The following is a 20,914-nucleotide window of genomic DNA, read 5'->3' on the forward strand; positions in this document are numbered from 1 at the left end:
TGCAAAACCGAACTGGCTTTGACAAAATATTTGTCAGCTACTTCACCGAGGTTTGAGATGAACTCCGAATGCCTCCACCGGGTGTTGATTATTACGTAATTAGTTAAAAGATGAATGTTTTTTTACTTTGATTCTATATCAAGACTTGGGTTTTGTCTTGGATTGGGTGCTGGGACTTTGAAGGGAAGATGTTAAGACGAAAAGTAGCGTCGCTGAGGAATGCGTAGCTGGAATTAAAAGACACCTATCTAGATTCATCCTCTGGAGAACTATCAGTGATGAGTCCTTCCTTACATCTCCTCGGTTTCCACGACCATCGGTCAGCTCCCAGTTCATCCGATTATACCACTTCCTCGGCATACACCATGTCCAGCGCTCTCCTGACAGACCTTTTCTTGTCCATGATCTTGAGACTTTATCAACTCGGTTTAAAGAGCCAGAAAAGGCTCAGGATATATTCAGTCATGATGCCTATTCGTTAATGCATACATACTATTGGAAGAATACAACCGACGTCTGTCAACTATGTCTTGGCTCTGTATAAATTTGTACAGTGTGGAGGTTTGTGGATCGCTAGTTTGTCTTGAGCCTTGGGCCTGACGAAAAAAATCATGTCAACATCTCTTAACTAGAAGCCATGCTCCTGTTCCCATCTAAATCCCCTCATAGCTTCCATTATCCATTGCAGCATTGGGATCGTAATCTTCAAAAAAATGCCCTAGACTATGCAGTGCACCGACTAGATCGCCAATGGACGCATTCTCCATCATCCCTATTCCACTTGTAGGCGGCGAGGCCGAGACATCTAAGCTAGCTTGGCTTGCACTAGGTTCCAGCGGTTTCATGTCTGCAAACTGAACGACTGAAAAGTGTGCAGAGGCAGCACGAGTTTCAGTGGCACAAGTGTTGAATACCGCATGTACATTTTCTCGAGTCAAGGCGGATAGTTCCTTTGCCTTGGGCACGCTCCACCCACTTTCTTCAATTACGCCAAAGATTTCTCCAGCCGATGCGGATGACGAGACAGAATGGAATCCAGCATTTTCTATTGTAGCAGTGGCGGTAGCAGTCACTGGCATGTCAAGCACCTCTAACGCTTGAGAGGCATGCTTGGTCGAAAGTAATCGCAATAGAGGCTGAAGAAGTTCATTACCATGCATTTGTAGCGGTCCTCTGGCTTCAGGAGATTGCAAAATCAGCGTGAGCACTTGCATACTCTTCTCTCGCATCCAATCATATGTATTAAGCACAAACCCTAGAAGCAGAGTAACGATATCCAATGCGTGAGTCGACATATAATCTCTCAAGAGACTTGCAGCTTGGCGGATGAAGTCATCCTTTGACCGAAACCTGACCTTTGCGAATGAGGTCAAGAGACGAGAGAAGCTTGCTTGGTCTTGTTGTTCTGCTATAGCAGCAAGATCTAGCGCCATGCCAGCCAGTTCTTCATTGGGTTCGCCAAGGTCCGTAGAATGCAGCATCCAAGGAAGAGCGGCAATAAAACCGTGTATGAGTCTGTCTTTTGAAGAATCGACTAAATCATTACTTGAGACACTTGCAAGTCGACGTATCAAATCAAATGTCAAAAATGCTGTTTTTGATGAACGTAGTCCGATAAGCAAGAACGATTGAAGATATGGCGGAGGACCGACCCAGTTAGATGGACGGTGAGCCAAAAGCAGCTGAACGACCGAAGGATCTGACAGGTTCGTCTTGTCAAGCACATGGGATAATAAGTCGATGACCTCTGAGAATTCATTTTCGTAGGGTGTCGTGAGGCATGAAAGACCACACCAAAAAATTTGAGGATATGATAATGCCTCACTGTGCCCGAGCGACTGTATGATGGATGAGAATGTCCGCAAAACCTCTAGATTAAATATCTGGATTTCAGGAGAAGAGCTTGCGATTGTGCTAGACAGTCTAGCCAGAGTGTCAGAAACCATATGAGGACTAATTCTAGGTGAAAGAATCCGGAATGCCTGAAATGAACGACATGCAAGTTGGCGCATGGGACAAGTGGTAGCCCAGTTGAGAGCCAGCTCACCCCATTGCTGACGTATTCTTGGATATAGAGGAAGAAGAATACCCAATATCTTGACAATGAGGACGGTCATTTTCGTAGGAGCCAAAAAAGCAGCGTCGCTTCCTCCAACGTCGTCACTTTTCCAGAATAAAGAACTTCTGCTTCTCGCTAATGCAGTCACCTTTTGCTCTGCCAATATCCAGGCGGCAGACGAATCTTGAGTTGAGATAATTGAGACATCACATATCCAAGCCCGTAGAACTTGAAATAGAACTGTTTGAGCTTGCTCTCTGATGGCTACAGAGACGTGGTCGCATTGAATTAACGCGGCATGAAGCAACGTAGGCAACCGTTTTGTCAATTCTACATCCCCTAATCTGTGAGGCAATAGCTCTCCCGCAAATATTAGAGCCAGCTGGCCAGTAGAAAAGGTTTGACTTTTGGCGGAAGGAGCATTCATGACTGTATCCAGATTTGCTAAAGATGTCATCGGACTTGACGGCACATCTGCTTCAGGTAAAACCACCATTGCGTTTGGCTTGACAAGATTGCAAAGCTCTTCAAAGATGGCATCGCCAGCTGGACAATCTGTAAAGCACGACATAATCCTCTGAGCATGCTCGACAAAATCTGGTGATTTGCGTTTTCCGCTTTGCTCAAACAAAAATTTGATGAGGGCAGTAGTGTTTTGAGATTGTACGGTACCAGATCCCGCAAAAGAGAGAATGATGCCCTTGAATTCTTCGAGATAATCGTCACCAAACCTAACACCCAAGTAGACAATGCTGTGCAATGCTTGATGCTGCTGCGCAATACCTTCGGGTGGAAGGTCAAACATGTTGGGAACAAGGTCGAGATAGGCAACCCACGCTTTGATAATACACAATGTTGCTTGTCGCCTAGGTGCCTCCAACTGGCTGAGTCTAAGAGTGCATTCACCAAGGAATCTGTATACCTGATCTGAGTATATGTGTGCTAATTGATTGGATAAAGCATCTTGTGCTTGACGGTAGATGACAATGGAAGAGGATCCGACTGAGGGTAGCAATTTTGAAGCAATAGCCTGGTCCCTAGATTGCACAAGAAGCGATTGAATAAGTTGGAAAGCTCTGTGCCGAACATGAGCAACGGGATGTCCAAGCTTGGAAAGAACAAGACAAGTCACTTGCTCAACAGGCAAAGTGAGGTGTCCTTCAGAAATGAGATCTGCTACCACGCCGAAAAAGGAAGAATCGAGAGAGAATTGCTCGCCCTCTCCAAAAGACTGATGTAACACCTCGTCCAGTAGGCGATCGCATTGCCAATTGTATTTGAGCAATGCAAATAGTGCTCGCCTATCTTTGACATCAATATGGTGCTGAAGTGCCAAGTCATACCCACCTTCCAGTAACATTATGCCCCGAGCTGGTAGATCCAAACATGCCTCTTATCCATCTCAGCACTAGTAAAGGCTCCACGATGTGTTCAGAGGCTTGTTGCGCAGGTGTCGAGTCGGATGCGGAAATTAATTTCCCTTGCTTAATATAGAGTCAGCAAACGTCTGGTGCGAAGATGTCTAATAAGCTTACACAAAGACCCGCCATAGCCTCTGCGGCTGCCATCGACAATAGTTTCGTTTTATTTTGTAGATCATCCAAATACGAAGCACGATCTCTCTCACCCCTGTATCCTCCCGCTGCAGCTTGCAACATCTGACTTTCTCTCGCTTTGGCAACATCTGGACGACGTCCTACCAAACACCAATCGTAACATAATTTGAAAATGGCACCGCGCAAGTCTTCACCCAAGAATCGATCCGATGAATCGAGCTTACCAAGCGCATTCGTAAGGTTTTCAACAACAATGGAGAATGATCGCCTGAGATTCTGAAGGTCATAATCTTCTTTGACAGATCTATCCGAAAGAAGAGCATACGTAACTTTGACAAAACCTATCAATGAAGATAAGTTGGCTAGATGAGATGAGCTTTTAGAGTCAAGGATGAGAGGAGATATAAGCCGAAATATGTGGGCCACTGATGTCCATAAGCCAGAATTAGGTGTCTTTCTTGTAATTCCTTCTCGTAGTGCTCCGCCAACTTTGGTACTATCCATTAATCTTCGTGCCAAAGTCAATAGCTGTTCTGCTAAAGGTCTCAACATAGAAAGTCGTATACTTCCAAGAGCGTAAACCGCAGCATCTCTAAAACGAGGATCTTCCCATCCCAATAACGAAGTCAGGTACGTAAACAAACCAGGCGAGCTAATAGTTTCTTGATTTAATATAATCATATCTTTTGTCGTTGATCTTTGTACAGATGGTGTAGACAGTACTGGACCGTTTGCTGGATTAAGTGTGACACAGAGTACCATCTGGTATGCTCTGTAACAGTCTGCAAGAACAGCCACATCTGAGGAGTTTTTCATTGAGAAGTTTTCCATCAAGGTTTTACCTGGCGGACCTTTTGCTCCACCGGCAATCAGTGCCACATGTGCTTGCAAGCGTAACACCAGCTGTCCCACCACAGCCCTCAACTCTCCTGCAGCGTTTGGCAGCTTATCCGCTATTCTACCAACGAAATGTGGCAATATGGACATCCATAGTGACCCATCTCTCGCAGATTCGCCTTCTGCTATTCGCTGATACATCTTACTTCCTTCCTTTCCAGCACTGGCGACCAAAGTTTCGATCCTTAACCTTTCAGGCTGACTTAACCATGAAATGGTACTGACTGAAGAAATATCAGGCTCTGAAAAGGAGTGCTCGTAAACATCGAGCACACGGGCAGGAACAGTTCTGTCAGGAGAAAAGCGAGAATATCGAAATGCAGCAGAAGGCTGACGTTGTCGACTTTCGAGGTTTCTTGCCGCTGACAAAATCTGTCCACCCAATTTTCGAAGTGCCACAGAGCTTGAACATAGTACAAATAGCGCAGCGCCTTCGATCTGTATGACCTGCGATGTTTCAACGTCTGGCGGGTTCTCATCTCCCTCGCCTGCATCTCTTCTTGCTTCCGCAACGCGCTGATGATTGACGAGGGTTTGTAGCATTTCATACCATAACCTGACCACCCTTTCAAACTGACTTTCCAACAAGCGAACACCGATAAACGTATCCTTGAACACATGTCTTGTTTCGAATACAAATCCCCTGTATGTAGTAAGCAATAGCAGACATATTCGATGATCCTGGGCCATTCGTTTCAGTGCACTTGTGGAAGCAATGCAAACTTGGGGATCGGCAGAAAATGTCGCTCGACAAAGTATACTTGCTAAATCCCCCACTTTTGAGTCTATTGGTAGACATCGTGGCAATGTGTCGATTAAGGCAACCATGAGCCTCATCTTAGCCGCATATTTGGCAGGATAAGTTGCATACACATCCCCATGCTTGACGACGACCTGCTCCATCAAATTCTCCATGGTATTGCTCGAGACGTGCCCTGCGAGGCTGACAGTGTCACTGGAAAGTAAAAGGTGACGGGTGTCATTGTCACACTCTTGTAAGAGACTGAGAACGGCTGGACCTATCTTTTTGAGAAGATTACAGACATCTGGGCGACTTTCGGCTTCAAAAGACAGCGGTTCGCCTGAATACTCAAACCCTTCAAGGTCAAACTTTGTAAAATCTGGATTCTTTGGCCAAGTAGCGGGGTTTTCTAATTCAATAGTCCTCAATGTATGGTTAATGGCCCTTACTAGAGCCGTCGCGCGATCTGCTCCTGATTCCCCAACTCCTCGAATAGTCAAAAATTCCGCGACAAATTCTTCACCATACTCCATTTGTCGAACTATAATAAAATGAAAAAGGGTTATAAAAGCTTCAATAGGAAGGTCTGGAGGATAAAGAAGCGAGACGGAAGAAGAAGCAAAAATGGCGCGAATAAGGTAATCTAATCTTTTGCGCGTTGATGAAGGAGATTCGGAGCATCGATTGAGATAGATCCAAAGCATACGGATTAGCGCACCCATCGCTACAGGCCGCAAGGCACGATCCTGGTTATACTATCAGCTTATTTCGGTAGATGCGGAAGCTACACACTTTTAGCTTTGCCGTGATTGCATCAATAGCGCTTTGCCATTGTTGCATGAACACCTCTCTTGGGCTCACAGCCAATGCAGTCACCATCAACTGGAACGCTACACTCCAGTATCTTGCTTTGCCCACCAGTCCGTTTGCTTTTTCCAAGACCACTCCAATGGCTTGAGACCATATTGGATGGTTGACCTCTGCTGTAGCGGTCTCGACAACAGGATGAAGAAGATGTGTAAATGTTTCGGCATATGCAAGCTTTAAAGATTGACCATGGGCTGATAAAAAAAAAGTGGAGAGGGACTGCAAAAACTCTGCAGAGAGCTCCAACTCTTCCTCCGGATATACTTTAAGCTGCAAATGTCGCATACCCTTGAGTAAATGCTCAATTTTGGCCTCATGCTCTTTGGTAGGTTGCTGGACTGTAGCGTACTTGCCCAACTCACGGACAAATCTGTCACTCACAGTCAAGAAACGAGTTTTGGACAGCTGGCCAAGTAATTGTACTTGAAGTTGCGAAACAGCTTTGCGATGTGAGAATTGCATTACATCTTCGGGCTTTTCAGAACGATATGCGTTGAACACATTGTTCTCCAAAGTTGTTCCCAGCTCTTGATCAAGAGAGTCTTTCGGTATAACTTTCAAAAGCTCAATCAAGGCTCGGTTCATGATGAATTTTGCTGCCAAAGACTTTCTCGTTTGAAGAATAGCAGCAGCGTCTTCTACCTTCATCTGCAAACCCATCGCACGATCAAGATGTGTTCGGACTTCATTTGCGCCGATATTGCCACTCTGATCTCTACACCAAGACATCAGGAGATCCACCACTTTTCGAGCATGGCGAGTTGCACAGTGACCAAGAGACGTGATGACGTTGTCGAATTGTGGATCAACCCCAGAATCCAGGAACGATGGCAACGAGGGATGCGAATTCTTTCAATCTTAGTGAAGAAGTAAAATTTCGATTGAAAACGCTCACAAGAGGTCTAGCACATATTCTCTGAACTTTGCCGCCAGCAGCTTCTCTGAACTCTTTGAAAACCGCCCTCAATGCCTTTTCGCCAGGCGTCCTTCCAAACTCCTCGTCTAGATCAATACTTAACCCCCGCCTTCCCAAATAACTTCCCGCATCACTTCCATGCCTACAGAGCCTTGAGGGTGTCTGTCGCATGGGAATGGGCGGAAGTGCTGGCATGGGGTGATCTTCTGACTTCCAGTTTGACGATCCTTGAGAGTTTATAGACCGACCACCCTGAGAACGGTGAGAAGACGCGATTGAATATTTTCTGCCCCCTTCCGAAGATTGATAACGTGCCAACGCAGGCGATGATGTAGCAGAAGGTGTTTTTCCCTTGGCAGAGGATTTGTAGCTAGCGTTTTTGGGCGATATCGGTGAGTCAAACCTCGAAAATGGGTTTTTCAAAGCGGGGTATCCTGGTGTGGCTCCCTTGGAGTCGAAATTTGGTATGGGAGGTACCGCCGAGTTATTAGACTTGAATGCATTTTTGAGAGAGGCCAAAGATCCTTTTGACGATAAACCAGGCCTTTTGGAGATAGCGTTTGCAGAACTGATAGAAGTTCCAGGCGTAATTAAGGACGATGTCGAGCTGTTGCTGAATTTACCCAATTTGGTGTCTTGACTAAAACCATAAGCAGCTGTCGACATACCGGCCGAAAAGCTCGCGCTGGCTTTCTGTAGACCCGGACGCGTGGGTGTCGTACTTTGAAGTTTTAAGGGGAACGAAAACTCTGAAGACGGATTAGACCCGTATGAATTTTGATCTGTCTCTGGCAATGATGAAGTGGACGACGCTGCGCCAAAGACTGGACGCAGTAGGGATGGAAGAAAGTCATCTTCGTCGTCTTCGAGTTCTGTTAAAGTAAGCGCAAATAAACATAGTTGAGAAATGAAGAATTACTTGGGATGATAATTTCCTGCATCCTACGCGCCCGTCTTATTTGTTGCCACTTAAACAAAATGAAATAGATTGTAAAGAGACGTGACTTGACGCGTGGTTGATATACCTCCACCGCCACAAACCGCCACGTGACAAATCCCGATCACCCCAACTGATGCGATTCTACCATGGGGAATAATTCTTACATCTTCTCTTTGTTTCTTTTCTCTTCTTCAACTTAGTTTTTTTTTTTTTAAAAAAAACATCGAAAAACAAACACAGCGTAAGTGAAGCCGTTTACACCATACAACGACTCATGCTCACCAGTCTTGCTTATCTCTCTGTCTACATTCCTTGCCGGTCTCTCAAACGGCGTCTCCAATGTCATTCGCTAAACGATTCGTTTCCACCGCCAGCACCATGAGGTGCGTCAATACATAATGGCTCAACAGACAGAGACTGATGAGCTTGCCGTAGCAAAGTTTACTTCGACATTGCCATCAACGGTGAGCTTGTTTTGATTGTAACTTTCAATAGCTCACTCTTTTCTAGGTGCACCCGCGGGCCGCATCATCTTCAAGCTTTTTGACGACGTTGTCCCCAAAACCGCCGCCAACTTCCGTGCTCTCTGTACCGGCGAGAAAGGCTTTGGCTATGCTGGTTCTGGCTTCCACCGTGTCATTCCTCAGTTCATGCTCCAGGGTGGTGATGTAGGTTGTTTTTCGGCTCCCTTTGGCTCATTTTATTGATTGTCTCAGTTCACTAAAGGCGACGGTACTGGCGGGAGGTCCATCTACGGCGAAAAGTTCGCCGATGAGAACTTCAAGCTCCGTCACGACCGCCCTTACCTCCTCTCTATGGCTAACGCTGGCTCTAACACCAACGGCTCCCAGTTCTTCATCACTACCGTTGTCACCTCTTGGCTCGACAACAAGCATGTTGTCTTTGGCGAGGTTGTAGAGGGCCAGGAGCTTGTCAGAAAGATTGAGGGATTTGGCTCTCAGTCTGGCAGTATGTATGGTTTATTTACATGTGATATCCAATTGACAACGGGTTTAGAGACATCGGCCAAGATTACCATCACTTCCTCTGGCACTTGTTAAGAAAGATATTTATTGATGGGCAAAAATATGTGAAGGAAGAAATGAATAGTTTTAAGAACAAGGCTTTGCATGAAATCACTTCTTCAACGTATTGTAGTTGACTTGACTTTCTTTGTCTGATTAAAATCTTAATCGTAACGTACCACTTGCGGGTCTTGGAAATCAAAAAGTGAGATACCAGTCTCTGAGAACAGTATCCACGGATTAGGGCGCGTTTTTAATTTTCTTTGAAACATCGTATCTTATTTTTTAATATTTATTTCACCATTTTTAATCACAATATCACTGACCAAACCTATGCCTACTGACTCTGTTGCTCAACAAGATGTCTCTGCGTTACATGATTCGCTTTAAAACTCTTGGTCTTTGCAGAAAGTTAACCAGAGTTATAGAAGAGCTTTGATGAAGCCCTTGGAGTTGCCGTTCATGGCGAGGCGCAGTAGTTTCACTTCAGGTCATTGAGACCTAACATATCTCCTCTCCTCGATGACAGGGATCAGAAGAGTGCCAGACGGCAAAAGAAATGCAGTTCTGCTGCGACCTGAGACGAGATGTCGAACGAAGTCGAAATCAGCTTGCCCACAGTCTCACCTTTGGCCGCAGAATATGGGCTTCTCTGCTCAAGCCAAACCGGCAAGAAATGCCGATGGAAAGCTTCGGATAGTCTGGAGAACAGCCAGACATAACTTCAGACCTCCAGCCTTTTGCCTCAAGGTCGGATAGGCCAACAAGAAGAAGGCATTGCCAACGTGCTCGGCCAAAACCAACTCACATTGTACGCAAAGTTCTAGCCAAGCGGCTGAGCTTATATGTTGAAGAGTCAAGCCAAGAAAAGCCATCGATTCCTCGTTGTAGAAGACGATGAGTCATGTCACAACAGGACTTGCAGCGGGTTGCAAGGTATTTGTAGAATCTTTTGGCTGAATCATTCGTCTTCTTTTTTCAATTGTCACTTCATCATAGCTATTTAGATTGTCTCAGGGAAAGCTCTCATAGTCTGAGAGTAAATCCAGGCTGTTCATGCAGATCCAGGCCGCATAGAAAGAGATTGAGTGGAACAACTTCAACGGGCTGGCAAAGTTGGTTTTGGCCGGAAGACAGTATTTGTAGCTAAAAGTATGCACACTTGGTACCAAATTATATTCGAGCCGCAAAGAGTTGATATATCTAGTTTTATAATATAATGGTCGTCAACGTTAAGTAATGAAGCAAAATGGAATAAGATATAACAATTCAAATATACAAAGATAGAATTGACTTCTTTTCCAGCCACTTAAGATTATGTCATTTCGGCGATCACCGCCAGAATGGTCAATACTCTTCTACATTATTGAATTTGTACTTTTACTCTTTCTAAACAAGAACAAAACCAGTGTTCACTATGGATGTAACAAAAGCAATACAAGTCTATGTGATCAAGATGATATCCCATGTACCAGGAATGAAAGTCCTCCTCCTGGATGCTCATACGGTACGTCTTTTGGCATACTTTTCTCATACACGGCCTTGCTCACCATCTTTTGACAATAGACTCCCATCGTATCGCTTGTGACTACTCAGAGCGAGCTGTTATCTCATGAAATATACTTGACAGACCGAATAGATAAGTATGGTCGCTGTGTTTTACTTGAAAATGTCTTATTGCTGATAGTATGTCAAAGTTCAAATCGGGAGCCACTAAATCACCTTTCCTGCCTTGCGTTTCTCTCATCCTCACACCAATCAATAGAAGCCATGAAAACAGAGCTGGCTAACCCTAGATACTCAAGCTATTGGCTGTTTTTTTCCAATGTTTTGTCTAAGAACCAGATCGAAGATATGGCCAGTGTGGACGAATTTGAGGTGGTCAAAGAAGTGCAAGAATATTTTGCAGATTATCTGGCACATTATCCATGTCATTTTAGCCCCACACGAGCAGCATTAGAAGACGGAGGAGATGGTCCTCCAAACGTACGTTTGAAGCGGTGCTTTTTATCCAAGGTCCTGGTTTTGACAAAGCATACTGAATTTGTAGCCTCCGTTGTATCTTCCACCGCCTCTCTATCTCACCCCACCCACTATCGAAAACCACATCCGTACGATTCTTTCCGCTTTGTTATCGCTGAAGAAGAGACCAGTCATACGATGGGAACGTATGTCACAGGCGGGCAAAATGTTGGCTCAAGCCATATCGGAGGAGATGGGTGGAAAATATAAAGATCTATTTGATTTCAGGGGGTCACAGGGGCCTGCACCTTTACTGCTTATATTAGGTGCGTTACTCTTGACTAGTTGTTGATGTTAAGTAGATTGTAAACTTATATATTCTGTCAGATCGAAGAAACGACCCAGTAACTCCTCTCTTATCGCAATGGACATATCAAGCCATGGTGCACGAACTTCTCGACATCAATAATGGCCGTGTGCATATCCCGTCTGAAGAAAAACCCGAACTGCGAGACCTAATACTTTCCTCCTCTTCTGATCAGTTCTACTCTGAAAACCTCTTTTCCAATTTTGGTGATTTAGGTGCTTCCATCGCATCCTATGTAAAATCTTACCAAGCCCGAACGTCGTCCCTTCCAGGAGCTGCAAAGTCCAACAATAGAATTGAGACAGTCGCTGATATGAAGCGGTTTGTGGAAGAATATCCAGAATTTAGAAAGTTAAGTGGAAATGTCACAAAACATGTCACAATCGTTGGTGAATTGAGCCGAATAGTGGAGAGAGATGGGCTGTTGGAAGTCAGTGAGGTTGAACAAAGTTTGGCGTCGCAAGATAGTCATGGAGCAGATCTCAAGGTGTGATCGATAATGAGTGTGATGTGCTATACTTATTGAATTACAGAGTGTCTTGAATCTAATTTCCAAACCCAAAATTCCTTCAAGCAACAAACTCCGCCTGGCGATTCTCTATGCCCTTCGATATCAAAAATCTCCTTCGGCTCATATTCCAACTGTTATCGACTCTCTCGTTTCCAACGGCGTTCCGACCGAGCGTGCACGTCTTGTGTATGCGATGCTGAATTTTGCAGGTGCAGATGTAAGGCAGGATGACTTGTTTATGAATGAAAATTTCTTTTCAAGAGGAAAGAGCGCTTTGAAAGGCTTGAAAGGCGTTGATAATGTTTATACCCAACACAATCCACATCTCGCTCAAACTTTGGAATTACTGTTGAAAGGGAGATTAAAAGAGGCGAGCTATCCTTTTTTGGAAAAAGATGAGTTTGCCCGTTCACAGAGGTTTGTCCCCTTTTCCCTCTGGCTTTTTTCGTTCTTGAAGTTTGTACGTGCTGATCTTGATCTTCTTGTCCGGCAGGCCACAAGATATCATCGTTTTCATGTTGGGAGGATCGACTTACGAAGAAGCTCGTACAGTAGCATTGCTGAACCAAAAACTTGCTTCTGATTCTACAGGTGCCCCTGGTGGGACACGGATTCTTCTGGGCGGATCGACCATCCACAACTCTACTAGGTGATCTGTTTTTCTTCACTGAAAGAAGAAGACAGAGTTGACCTGTAATCTTATATAGTTTCTTACACATGGTCGAATCGTTAGGTGAACATTTTCCTCCATCATTTTATCAACCCCCAATAGGTCTTTCTTATGACTCTTCGTCCTCTTTGCCATCTGCATCAAATCCCTCTGGTCCTAATCGACTATCATCCACTTCGGGTGTAAGCCTCCGCGCAGGGGGATACGAACTATCTGTCGGTGGTGCTGCCGGTTCAGGACTTTATCGGACAACTCCAGGTGATGTTGGTGCTAATTTTGAGTTGCCTAGGATAGATCAGGTTGCTGGCGGGTTGAAAGATAGCGCGGGTAGATTATGGGGAAATGTCAAGCAAAGAGTGGAAGAACGAGTCAGTCGTAATACTACACCTCAAGGACGATGAAACCTTGCTGTATAATACCATATGTATTTGATTTACCCATGTCTTTGTTGTTTACATTTTTGCATATACGCCCATCGGTTGTAGCTCTGGTATTATGCGGTATTGCATGCTGATTACAAATCAAAGGAGGAAAGTACGACGAATGAGGAACTTGAAAAACAGAGAAAAACCGAATCTATCCCAACACCATGCCAAATTTTCTTTGGATCTCTGTCCACTTTCTCTTGCCCCCTATGCATAACTTGCCTGCGCCACTTCATCAACGTTCTCAATGACATAATCCTTTTTTGTGAATATCTTGCTGCACTCCGCCATGGTGACACTTGCCCTAGAGATAGGATCCGTTCTATAAAAGTCTCGTATAGGCTTCTTGAGAGGTTCAGCTGATGGTTGTGAATTGGATTTGGAAAGAGTTTCAAGGCCAAGTATGAGAACTTCAGGAGAAGGCTTTTCAACGTCGTCATATCGTACCAAACTTGGAGCAATGTTGTAGAGACGAACTCGGAGGTCATGAGCAGTATCATATGGTAGAGGTTCTTGCAGAACCTCTGACAACGCTCGGATAATCTTCCAATCTTCTCTAGAGGCTCCTGGGGGAGGTACAGCTGTTCTGCCAAGTTGACTTCTGCCCTCAGTATTGATCCATGTGACAGATTTTTCAGTGTAAGCCAAACCTGGTAAGCAAACGTCTGCAAACTGAGCGCCAAAGTCGCCATGATGGCCCTGGTAAACGACGAAAGCATCCTCAGGTATAGTTGATGGATCAATCTCGTCGGCATTGAGGAGGTAAACGAATTTAGGTTTAGTAGACGAAGCAAATGAAGAAGGGGTGAAGCCAATATCATAAGCAGCAGTTCGGGAAGCAGCCTTGTACAACGTCAATCATATGCCATGGATCTAAAGGACATACTCACTCTTTGAAGTACAGAGAAGCCAATCCAACCAGTGGTCAAAAATTTGTCAGCATTACCCAAGACATGCTTGCTAACTTCAGCCAAAACCGCAGCACCATCTTTGGTCTCTGTGACGGCAGAGCCAATGACGATCAAAGGTTTCTTGGCCTCCTTCCAGATTTTTGAAAAGGTACCAGAAGCCTTGTTACCAAAGAAGGAAGCCACATCCTTGGCAGAAGTACCAAGATGCTCATACTCAAAAGTAGAGTTAAATCTTTCACCAATCACCCCAAAATCGGTGCCACGATGAAGGAAAGACTTTCGGAAGCGAGAATTGATGGTGGCAGCCTCATGACGAGGATTAGTACCAATGAACAAGACAGCATCGGCATCTTCGACGTTTTCAATACCAGTATTGAAGAGATAATTGGATCGAATGTCAACATTAGCAGCAGGAGGAAGGTGACCAAGATTTTGATCAAGAGTGAGGTTTTCAGAACCCAGTTTGTTGATAAGGTCTTTGAGAGCGACGAGGGACTCAGTATCGGCAAGATGGCCGGCGACAGCCTTGATTTCATCTCCCTTAGCACCAGAAGTCACAAGTCCATGTCGGATAGTCTCGAAAGCTTGCTCCCAACCAGCAGGGGTGAACCTGTTGCCTTCCCTAATCAACGGAGTAGTCAATCGCTGATATTTGAGACCATCACAGGCGTATCGAGTTTTGTCGCTGATCCACTCTTCGTTGATCTCGTCATTGATCTTGGGCTGGATACGCATGACCTGAACGCCACGAGAATCAACGCGAATATTAGCGCCGACTGCATCTAAAACATCCACGCTCTCTGTTTTCTTTAGTTCCCATGGTCGAGCTTGGAAAGCATAAGGTTTGGAAGTAAGAGCGCCGACAGGGCAGAGATCGATGATATTGCCAGACATCTCAGAGTCGACAGTTCTTGCAATATAAGAACCAATCTGGAGATCATTTCCTCGTCCTGTAGTACCGAATTCCTCGACACCCGCAACATCGTTGGCGAATCGCACACACCGAGTACACTGAATACACCTATTCATAGAAGTCTTGATGATAGGTCCCAAATCTTTGTTCTCCACTGCTCTTTTTCCAGTGATTTCGTGGAATCGTCCACGGTCAGATCCGTATCGCATAGATTGGTCTTGCAGGTCACATTCACCACCTTGATCGCAAATAGGGCAATCTAGAGGATGGCTGGCGAGGAGGAATTCCATGACGCCTTCGCGAGCCTTGTGGACAAGGGGAGTATTGGTGAAAACTTTGGATCCAGGCATGGCGGGCATAGCACATGACGCAACTGGTTTTGGCGACCTCTCAACCTTGCCAAACGTCAGTGTGTTTGGCCAAAGCAGGATCATCGCTCACTTCGACTAAGCACATTCGACAGTTACCAGCGATGGCTAATCGGTCATGGTAACAGCTACATTCTCATCAGCTTCCATCTTTTACTTTTCATATTTGACCTTGCTCACAAACGGGGAACGGTGGCGCCTCTATGCCCACTGTTAGCATCTCCGTACCAAGTAGATAAATTTACTTACGCTTGCTCGCAAGCCTGAATCAACGCAGTCCCTTGGGGAACAGTTACTTCCTTTCCATCAACCGTGAGTGTAATGTCTGCCAGCCTAGGGACAGTTGTTGAGAAAAGCCTGGCCTCTGTATACATCATCAGCACTGGACAGACTCTACAACGTCTTGTGGAAAGCTCCAGATAACGGACTTGATGAGCCAGTAACCTTCCTTGGAATGCTTTTAGCTACAAACCGCGGAAGCATGGGTGATGATATAGAGGAGAAAAAGATGTAAAAATGAGAAAGAAACAAGAAATCAAATCAATAAATGAGATTGTTGCAACAAACGTCGGAAAACAGCAGCCAACGAGATGAGAGCTGAATAAAACGCCGTCAGAATGTGGCACCTTTCCACTAGCCAATCGTAAATGATGTATTCAATTTCTTTTTAAATCCACAACTATATGCATTCAAGTCTCCATGCATAAAGTATAGCAAACCAGTTTCTCTTCTTTTATATTCTCTCTTGAAGATTTGTGTATCAACCACAAAAAGCGGAGCCCGACAATCCTTAGAAAGGTTTCAATCAGACATAAAAGTTCAATGCCATCAAGGTCACAGCAGAGAGAAGGGTTGGCGCTGTTTCGAGTGTATGTAGAGGCATACATCAAGAAACTGAAGGAGGTTGTACTAGGCGAACAGCGATCTTTGCAGAACGTGTACAGAGAAGCGACAAAATTGAAAGTAAAGAAAAACACCATGTTTTTGTGCTGTCGACAATTATACTTGCAACTTGACATCGACTAAGCGTTTCTATATGATAGAATTGAGTTTAAGGCCGCACTTGATGAACGTCATGAGGTAACAGACTGGTTATGCGAGTCAGCGAATGTTACAGCCAAAAAAAAAAAAACAACAGAATCCAATCCACATACAGCTTGAAAACCAGTAAATTACACTCCGCAAATATGAAGTCTTTTGGCTAGTGGTCTTGAGGTAAAGATAAACTACAAATGATCTGGGCACAATACCAAACATGGCAATTCCAAAAAGACTTACTATATAAACATCTGAATACAAAATACAAGATTGACATGATGTTCATAAATCGAGTCGACAACCCAACAGCATTACCAGCAACCTGGATAACGATGAGCTTTTCTTTGAATAGTAACCCCCACAATAGCACTCACGACAGCTCCAATGAATATAGGCTCATTTTCAAAGCAGTTCTCATGCGCTGCTTGTCTTCTTCTGAGTTTTGCTAGTGTATGAGGTTTCACCTTTCCCGATTTTTCCATCTCCTCTAGAATTTGTCGGGGAGAAACATTGTTTCTAAAACCAAGCTGGAGAGCTGGCCCTCTTAAAGAGGCAAAGAGTGTCTGAAGATGGACCAGAGGTATTATATAGTACGACAAGTTGATCATTTTTATACACTGGCGAATAAAGAAAAGAAAATCAAAATCAAAATCGAAATCGATGACAATAAATAAATAGTGACAACTCAGAAACCTATTCATGTCCTATTCAATAAATGAATTCACTGTGTCCGGACATGAAAACTTGTTCTAGTGATGACGTCTGAATAATGGCTTAAAAAAGAATGGGTTTATATTTTACATCTTTTTCTGCAAATTGATCTTTACAATAAGAATGGTCAACCCAGCAAAACCTTATGAGGATATTCCAGCCGTAAAGACGACTGCTGTGCCCCCAAAGACACCATACTTTGGGAGGTTGTTCTTTCACATTGGTACTGTAGCGGTGATGGCTCAAGGGTTTTTGGCTATGAAAAAGATCACGTTGGGACAATTTATAAGACCACAGGTGAATTTATTGCGTTGTATGGTGGCAAATTTTTGTTGACGAGCTGCGAGGGCAGTATGGAGGTATGGGATGGGCTAGACACGAAAGAGACTCACTCTTTCCATAGGGTTTCTGCAGTATCTGACCATACTCGGGTGAGTACTGTGACCATAGGTTGCAAACAAATTCTCTGACTCCACCTAGTCTTGTATGCTCAGGAATTGTCATGGTTCTCTCAGGTGCAAGCGACCTTTTACCCAATATAAACAGCAAGTCTACAAGAATAGCGGCAGTAACAATGAAATACTGAATCTTTCACAGCTATCAAACTTGTCAAGAGGGTATTCCTTTTGGTATCGTTACCTGCAGAGCTCGTCATTTCTTTGATATATGTAAGGAACCTTCATACGGTCATCTAATGGCTAATCCATCTACTGGGTGATAGTGGTCTATCATAATTATAGCACCTGAGCTCATGCTTCCTCCGACTTCCCCTTCCGCTAGTCAAGGCGAAGCTTCTTCGTCTTCAGCTCAGCCTGATCTATTCCGAATTCCTCTGTGGATGGACTTGAGTATGCACTTGTTGCCCACAGTAGCTCTCTTGCTTGGTAGGTTCTGATTTGTCTTTCTAGTCCTAAAATTGTACAGACTTTTTTCTTCTTGAAAAGAAATATCCTAAACCCTTTTCGACTTACATTGCCTCACTTCTTGCTGCAATGTTTGGTATCGCATACGGTGTATGGGTTGAGCACTGTGCGAGCATCAACGGTGTTTTTCCTTATCCATTTTTGACAATCATGAACTTTGAAGGACGGGTTGCTACTTATGTGGGGGCAACGGTGGCCGCTTGGCTAGTGTTTAGAGGACTAAATGGGTTACACAAATGATGGAGGAAAATTTCATAAGAAAATCCAGCCAAGAAACACAGAAATGGAGGCGTTCCTGATCAACGATGAAGGTATTTGCAGGTCAATGTGATAGCTCAAAAGAGTGGCGTTACTACGTCTTGCAAAATGTTGAACATGATCCAGCAACCGCCTTCCTTAAGGGGATTTGCAAGACCTCATCCGATAAATGAACATGCCAACCCTCGTTAGCCTAATAGCATATTGCGATAATCCATTTCTTCCCAAAACATTTCAAGTTGATGACAAGGGGAAGAGGCTACAAATGAAAGGAGAAACCTTCAGGTTGTGACATTTTGGCTAACCCCACCTCATAAAAGCTGTAACGTTGGATACTGTTTCTCATGTTGTTGCGATTAATAAAATGACCAGGACTGATTATTCTCTTACATGCAATGAGCTATGGTTTGCATCGTTTATCTGGTCTTAATAGCTTGTAAGTTCTATAGAGATAATTGATTTAGATAACAAGATCTTGCCCGACATGTCTACTGAACAAAAGTAACAGCAGACTGCTGCAATAGAAGAGCAGCATGTCAGAAAGGATCATTCTGTGTTTAGGATCAAGCTGAACAGAATAGAAAACATCGGAAAAGCTGACATACAGATTTCTATCATGTCCTGACTCCATTCATATCATGACTAGATAAGCGAACTCTGTACATTCAGTCTTATCCAACCACCTGTCTACTTTTCCTCTTCATCTCCATTAACAAATGACTCAATATCATCTAAGGTTGGTCTATCAGACTTTTGCAGAGATTGGATATTGAAATTTATTTTAGCAGTTGAAACTGTACTAAAGCTTCCAGCTTGAGACTGCGATGTGCACTAAGTGTTTAAAAATTGGCGATTCAACAGTATGTTAGACCTCTTGTGGACGTACGCTTTTATCGGATTGGCTGGTTGTTGAGGTTGCCTCAGATTTAGTATCGATGAAGGACTCTAGTTTTCAAATATAATGGCAAGAGCATAGGCGAAAAAGGAGCTGTACTCTTATATAGTATAAGATGCCACGCCAAGATCAAGTATTTACTTATCCCAACGCAGGAAGCAAAGTAACTGAATATGTTTGTGAAAGGGGAGAAGGATTATGTTAACATATCCAGAACGATGCTAATATCTGAGGCAAGCTAAAGTTCATTAAAAGGATTAGCTGCGATATGCCATGGCGTGAACAAAGCAGTTATCTCGGAAGTCATGGTCATAGGGCATATTTCAAATTCAATCCTAGGGGATGTAAATAAAAGGTGTAGTACAACTTACAATAACATCTCGAGATTCCTAATGCAATATTATCAAACCGTTGCACCCTTTTGCTGGCCTGTCATCTTTGCCTACGAGACGTCCATCCTATCATCTTGTACCACAGAAAATCCTCTTTCCCGTAGTGTTTGGTCAACCACTGCCTGGACGTCCGCATCATCTTCCTTGACATAGTCATCGTTTCTATGCTATTGATTAGAGCCATTGTACATCAGAAACTAAGCCGAAAACATACTGTAATGATTTACTGTATGCATCATTCACGGTGTTGAGAAGGTCTCGCAGGTTTGATAGGGCACGCCGTAAACAGTCTACTGCGGATTGACTCTCTAAGAAATATAAATCTGCTGTCTTCCAAGGAGACCAGGATCCAAGGCTCAGACATACCGTACATTTGGATTCTCAAATGAATCTTGGGTTCAGAAGGATGAGGAGCTGTATACCCACAAAACTCTACTTCAGGGCTACAACATGTATGAGTAACTCTCTTACCATACTGACCCTCAGGGCATACTCTTTCATGATAATCCACCTGAGAGCGTTCCCGAGTGTATGATCTTCTTGCCAAAGACAGAAAGTGCAGGCAGAGTAGTCAGCTTCATGTCCTGGTAACTATCCAAACGACATTAGTAGCTGATAAAAGCAAAAGTCAACGCACTATCGTGATTTTTTCATGGATAGCATTGGAAGATACAGATTGAAGAAGAGTGGATGGGTTGTCCAACTTGGAAGTGGCTGTAGACATTTTGCTTGAGACTTTAATCTTTTAAATCTTTTAAAGTCAAAAAGATAACAAAATCTCTAAAAAAGGTGGAGGTTAGGAGAGCAATGATTACGTAATCACGATTTCCCAAATCACCTCCACTTTTCGAACCATGGTTTCTTTTAAGTACATGAATAACAATAAATTTATCTATTTACTTTACAAGACCTCTCTCCATTCTATATCGCATGTCTTTTTCATCGCCTGTCTAGTCATGCTTTATGCCCCAAGCCAAACAACTCCGCTCTCTCGTTGAGGAAGAAGCTCACGCTTTACCCCCGACAAGTTTCACTATGTTTTGTTGCATCCCAGCAGGGTGGTGGCGACTTTGTGCCACTGTGTTTCAACATTGAACTGGCAGCTTCCTGGGCAACGCGATGAGAAAAAATCAAGTGGAATGAACAGCAAGCTATTGGTAATGACTCTCGTTTATCTCCATCTCGAGAGTGTATGGGAAGGCACTAACACACTTGAACAAGGAACAATAGAGTTTTGGTTGTCTACTGTTGTGGGCACACAGATTCGTACTATGGCCTTAACCCTTATCAAGGAATTTGGAACTGAAGGTGAGCTGCGGACAGACCTTGGGAGAGGAGAGATCAAGGTTTTGATGGTGACAAACAATAGGGAATTTACCGACAGTAGACAATACCCCCATACTGAGTATAACGATAGCTATCGCTTGATGAAAGCACACGAGAGAACAAATGCTCCTGCACTTCTGTATCCAATCAAGTTTTTCTCGTTGCCCCGATCCGCATTTCTATAAAAGAACTGCTTGATTGCTTTCCAAGATTTTCCCTTCGAAAGGTTGCGCAACTGCTCC

General features: G+C 44.0%; 8 protein-coding genes across 8 annotated transcripts; 4 read left to right on the plus strand and 4 right to left on the minus strand.

The window, feature by feature from the left end:
• Positions 1–653: 653 nt before the first annotated feature.
• On the minus strand, positions 654–7,978 carry L203_100335 (uncharacterized protein; the record flags this gene model as incomplete). The annotated part of the gene is made up of 6 exons (XM_066209794.1): positions 654–3,360; positions 3,407–3,543; positions 3,595–6,000; positions 6,047–6,970; positions 7,017–7,909; positions 7,957–7,978. 6 exons carry the CDS (start codon positions 7,976–7,978, stop codon positions 654–656), a joined length of 7,089 nt encoding a protein of 2,362 aa, XP_066065891.1.
• Positions 7,979–8,316: 338 nt separating this feature from the next.
• On the plus strand, positions 8,317–9,038 carry L203_100336 (peptidyl-prolyl cis-trans isomerase A; the record flags this gene model as incomplete). The annotated part of the gene is made up of 5 exons (XM_066209795.1): positions 8,317–8,360; positions 8,413–8,441; positions 8,488–8,645; positions 8,694–8,946; positions 8,995–9,038. The coding sequence occupies 5 exons, from the start codon at positions 8,317–8,319 to the stop codon at positions 9,036–9,038; spliced, it is 528 nt and encodes a 175-aa protein (XP_066065892.1).
• Positions 9,039–10,419: 1,381 nt separating this feature from the next.
• Positions 10,420–12,913, plus strand: L203_100337 (uncharacterized protein; the record flags this gene model as incomplete). The annotated part of the gene is made up of 8 exons (XM_066209796.1): positions 10,420–10,509; positions 10,569–10,645; positions 10,700–10,988; positions 11,053–11,290; positions 11,352–11,818; positions 11,865–12,259; positions 12,336–12,491; positions 12,550–12,913. The coding sequence occupies 8 exons, from the start codon at positions 10,420–10,422 to the stop codon at positions 12,911–12,913; spliced, it is 2,076 nt and encodes a 691-aa protein (XP_066065893.1).
• A 231-nt stretch (positions 12,914–13,144) lies between these two features.
• On the minus strand, positions 13,145–15,612 carry L203_100338 (NADH dehydrogenase (quinone), G subunit; the record flags this gene model as incomplete). The annotated part of the gene is made up of 6 exons (XM_066209797.1): positions 13,145–13,780; positions 13,828–15,156; positions 15,203–15,257; positions 15,310–15,330; positions 15,379–15,493; positions 15,558–15,612. The coding sequence occupies 6 exons, from the start codon at positions 15,610–15,612 to the stop codon at positions 13,145–13,147; spliced, it is 2,211 nt and encodes a 736-aa protein (XP_066065894.1).
• Positions 15,613–16,161: 549 nt separating this feature from the next.
• L203_100339 (uncharacterized protein) lies at positions 16,162–16,775 on the minus strand (the record flags this gene model as incomplete). The annotated part of the gene is made up of 4 exons (XM_066209798.1): positions 16,162–16,217; positions 16,284–16,355; positions 16,408–16,489; positions 16,542–16,775. The coding sequence occupies 4 exons, from the start codon at positions 16,773–16,775 to the stop codon at positions 16,162–16,164; spliced, it is 444 nt and encodes a 147-aa protein (XP_066065895.1).
• A 226-nt stretch (positions 16,776–17,001) lies between these two features.
• Positions 17,002–17,773, plus strand: L203_100340 (uncharacterized protein; the record flags this gene model as incomplete). The annotated part of the gene is made up of 6 exons (XM_066209799.1): positions 17,002–17,175; positions 17,226–17,237; positions 17,293–17,309; positions 17,359–17,423; positions 17,476–17,546; positions 17,600–17,773. The coding sequence occupies 6 exons, from the start codon at positions 17,002–17,004 to the stop codon at positions 17,771–17,773; spliced, it is 513 nt and encodes a 170-aa protein (XP_066065896.1).
• A 1,623-nt stretch (positions 17,774–19,396) lies between these two features.
• L203_100341 (uncharacterized protein) lies at positions 19,397–20,070 on the minus strand (the record flags this gene model as incomplete). The annotated part of the gene is made up of 5 exons (XM_066209800.1): positions 19,397–19,508; positions 19,561–19,654; positions 19,713–19,789; positions 19,840–19,937; positions 19,984–20,070. 5 exons carry the CDS (start codon positions 20,068–20,070, stop codon positions 19,397–19,399), a joined length of 468 nt encoding a protein of 155 aa, XP_066065897.1.
• A 436-nt stretch (positions 20,071–20,506) lies between these two features.
• Positions 20,507–20,774, plus strand: L203_100342 (uncharacterized protein; the record flags this gene model as incomplete). The annotated part of the gene is made up of 2 exons (XM_066209801.1): positions 20,507–20,654; positions 20,716–20,774. 2 exons carry the CDS (start codon positions 20,507–20,509, stop codon positions 20,772–20,774), a joined length of 207 nt encoding a protein of 68 aa, XP_066065898.1.
• Between the last annotated feature and the right edge of the window lie 140 nt (positions 20,775–20,914).

The sequence above is a fragment of the Cryptococcus depauperatus genome, chromosome 1 (genome assembly GCF_001720195.1).
Source record: "Cryptococcus depauperatus CBS 7841 chromosome 1, complete sequence".
NCBI lineage: Eukaryota > Fungi > Basidiomycota > Tremellomycetes > Tremellales > Cryptococcaceae > Cryptococcus > Cryptococcus depauperatus.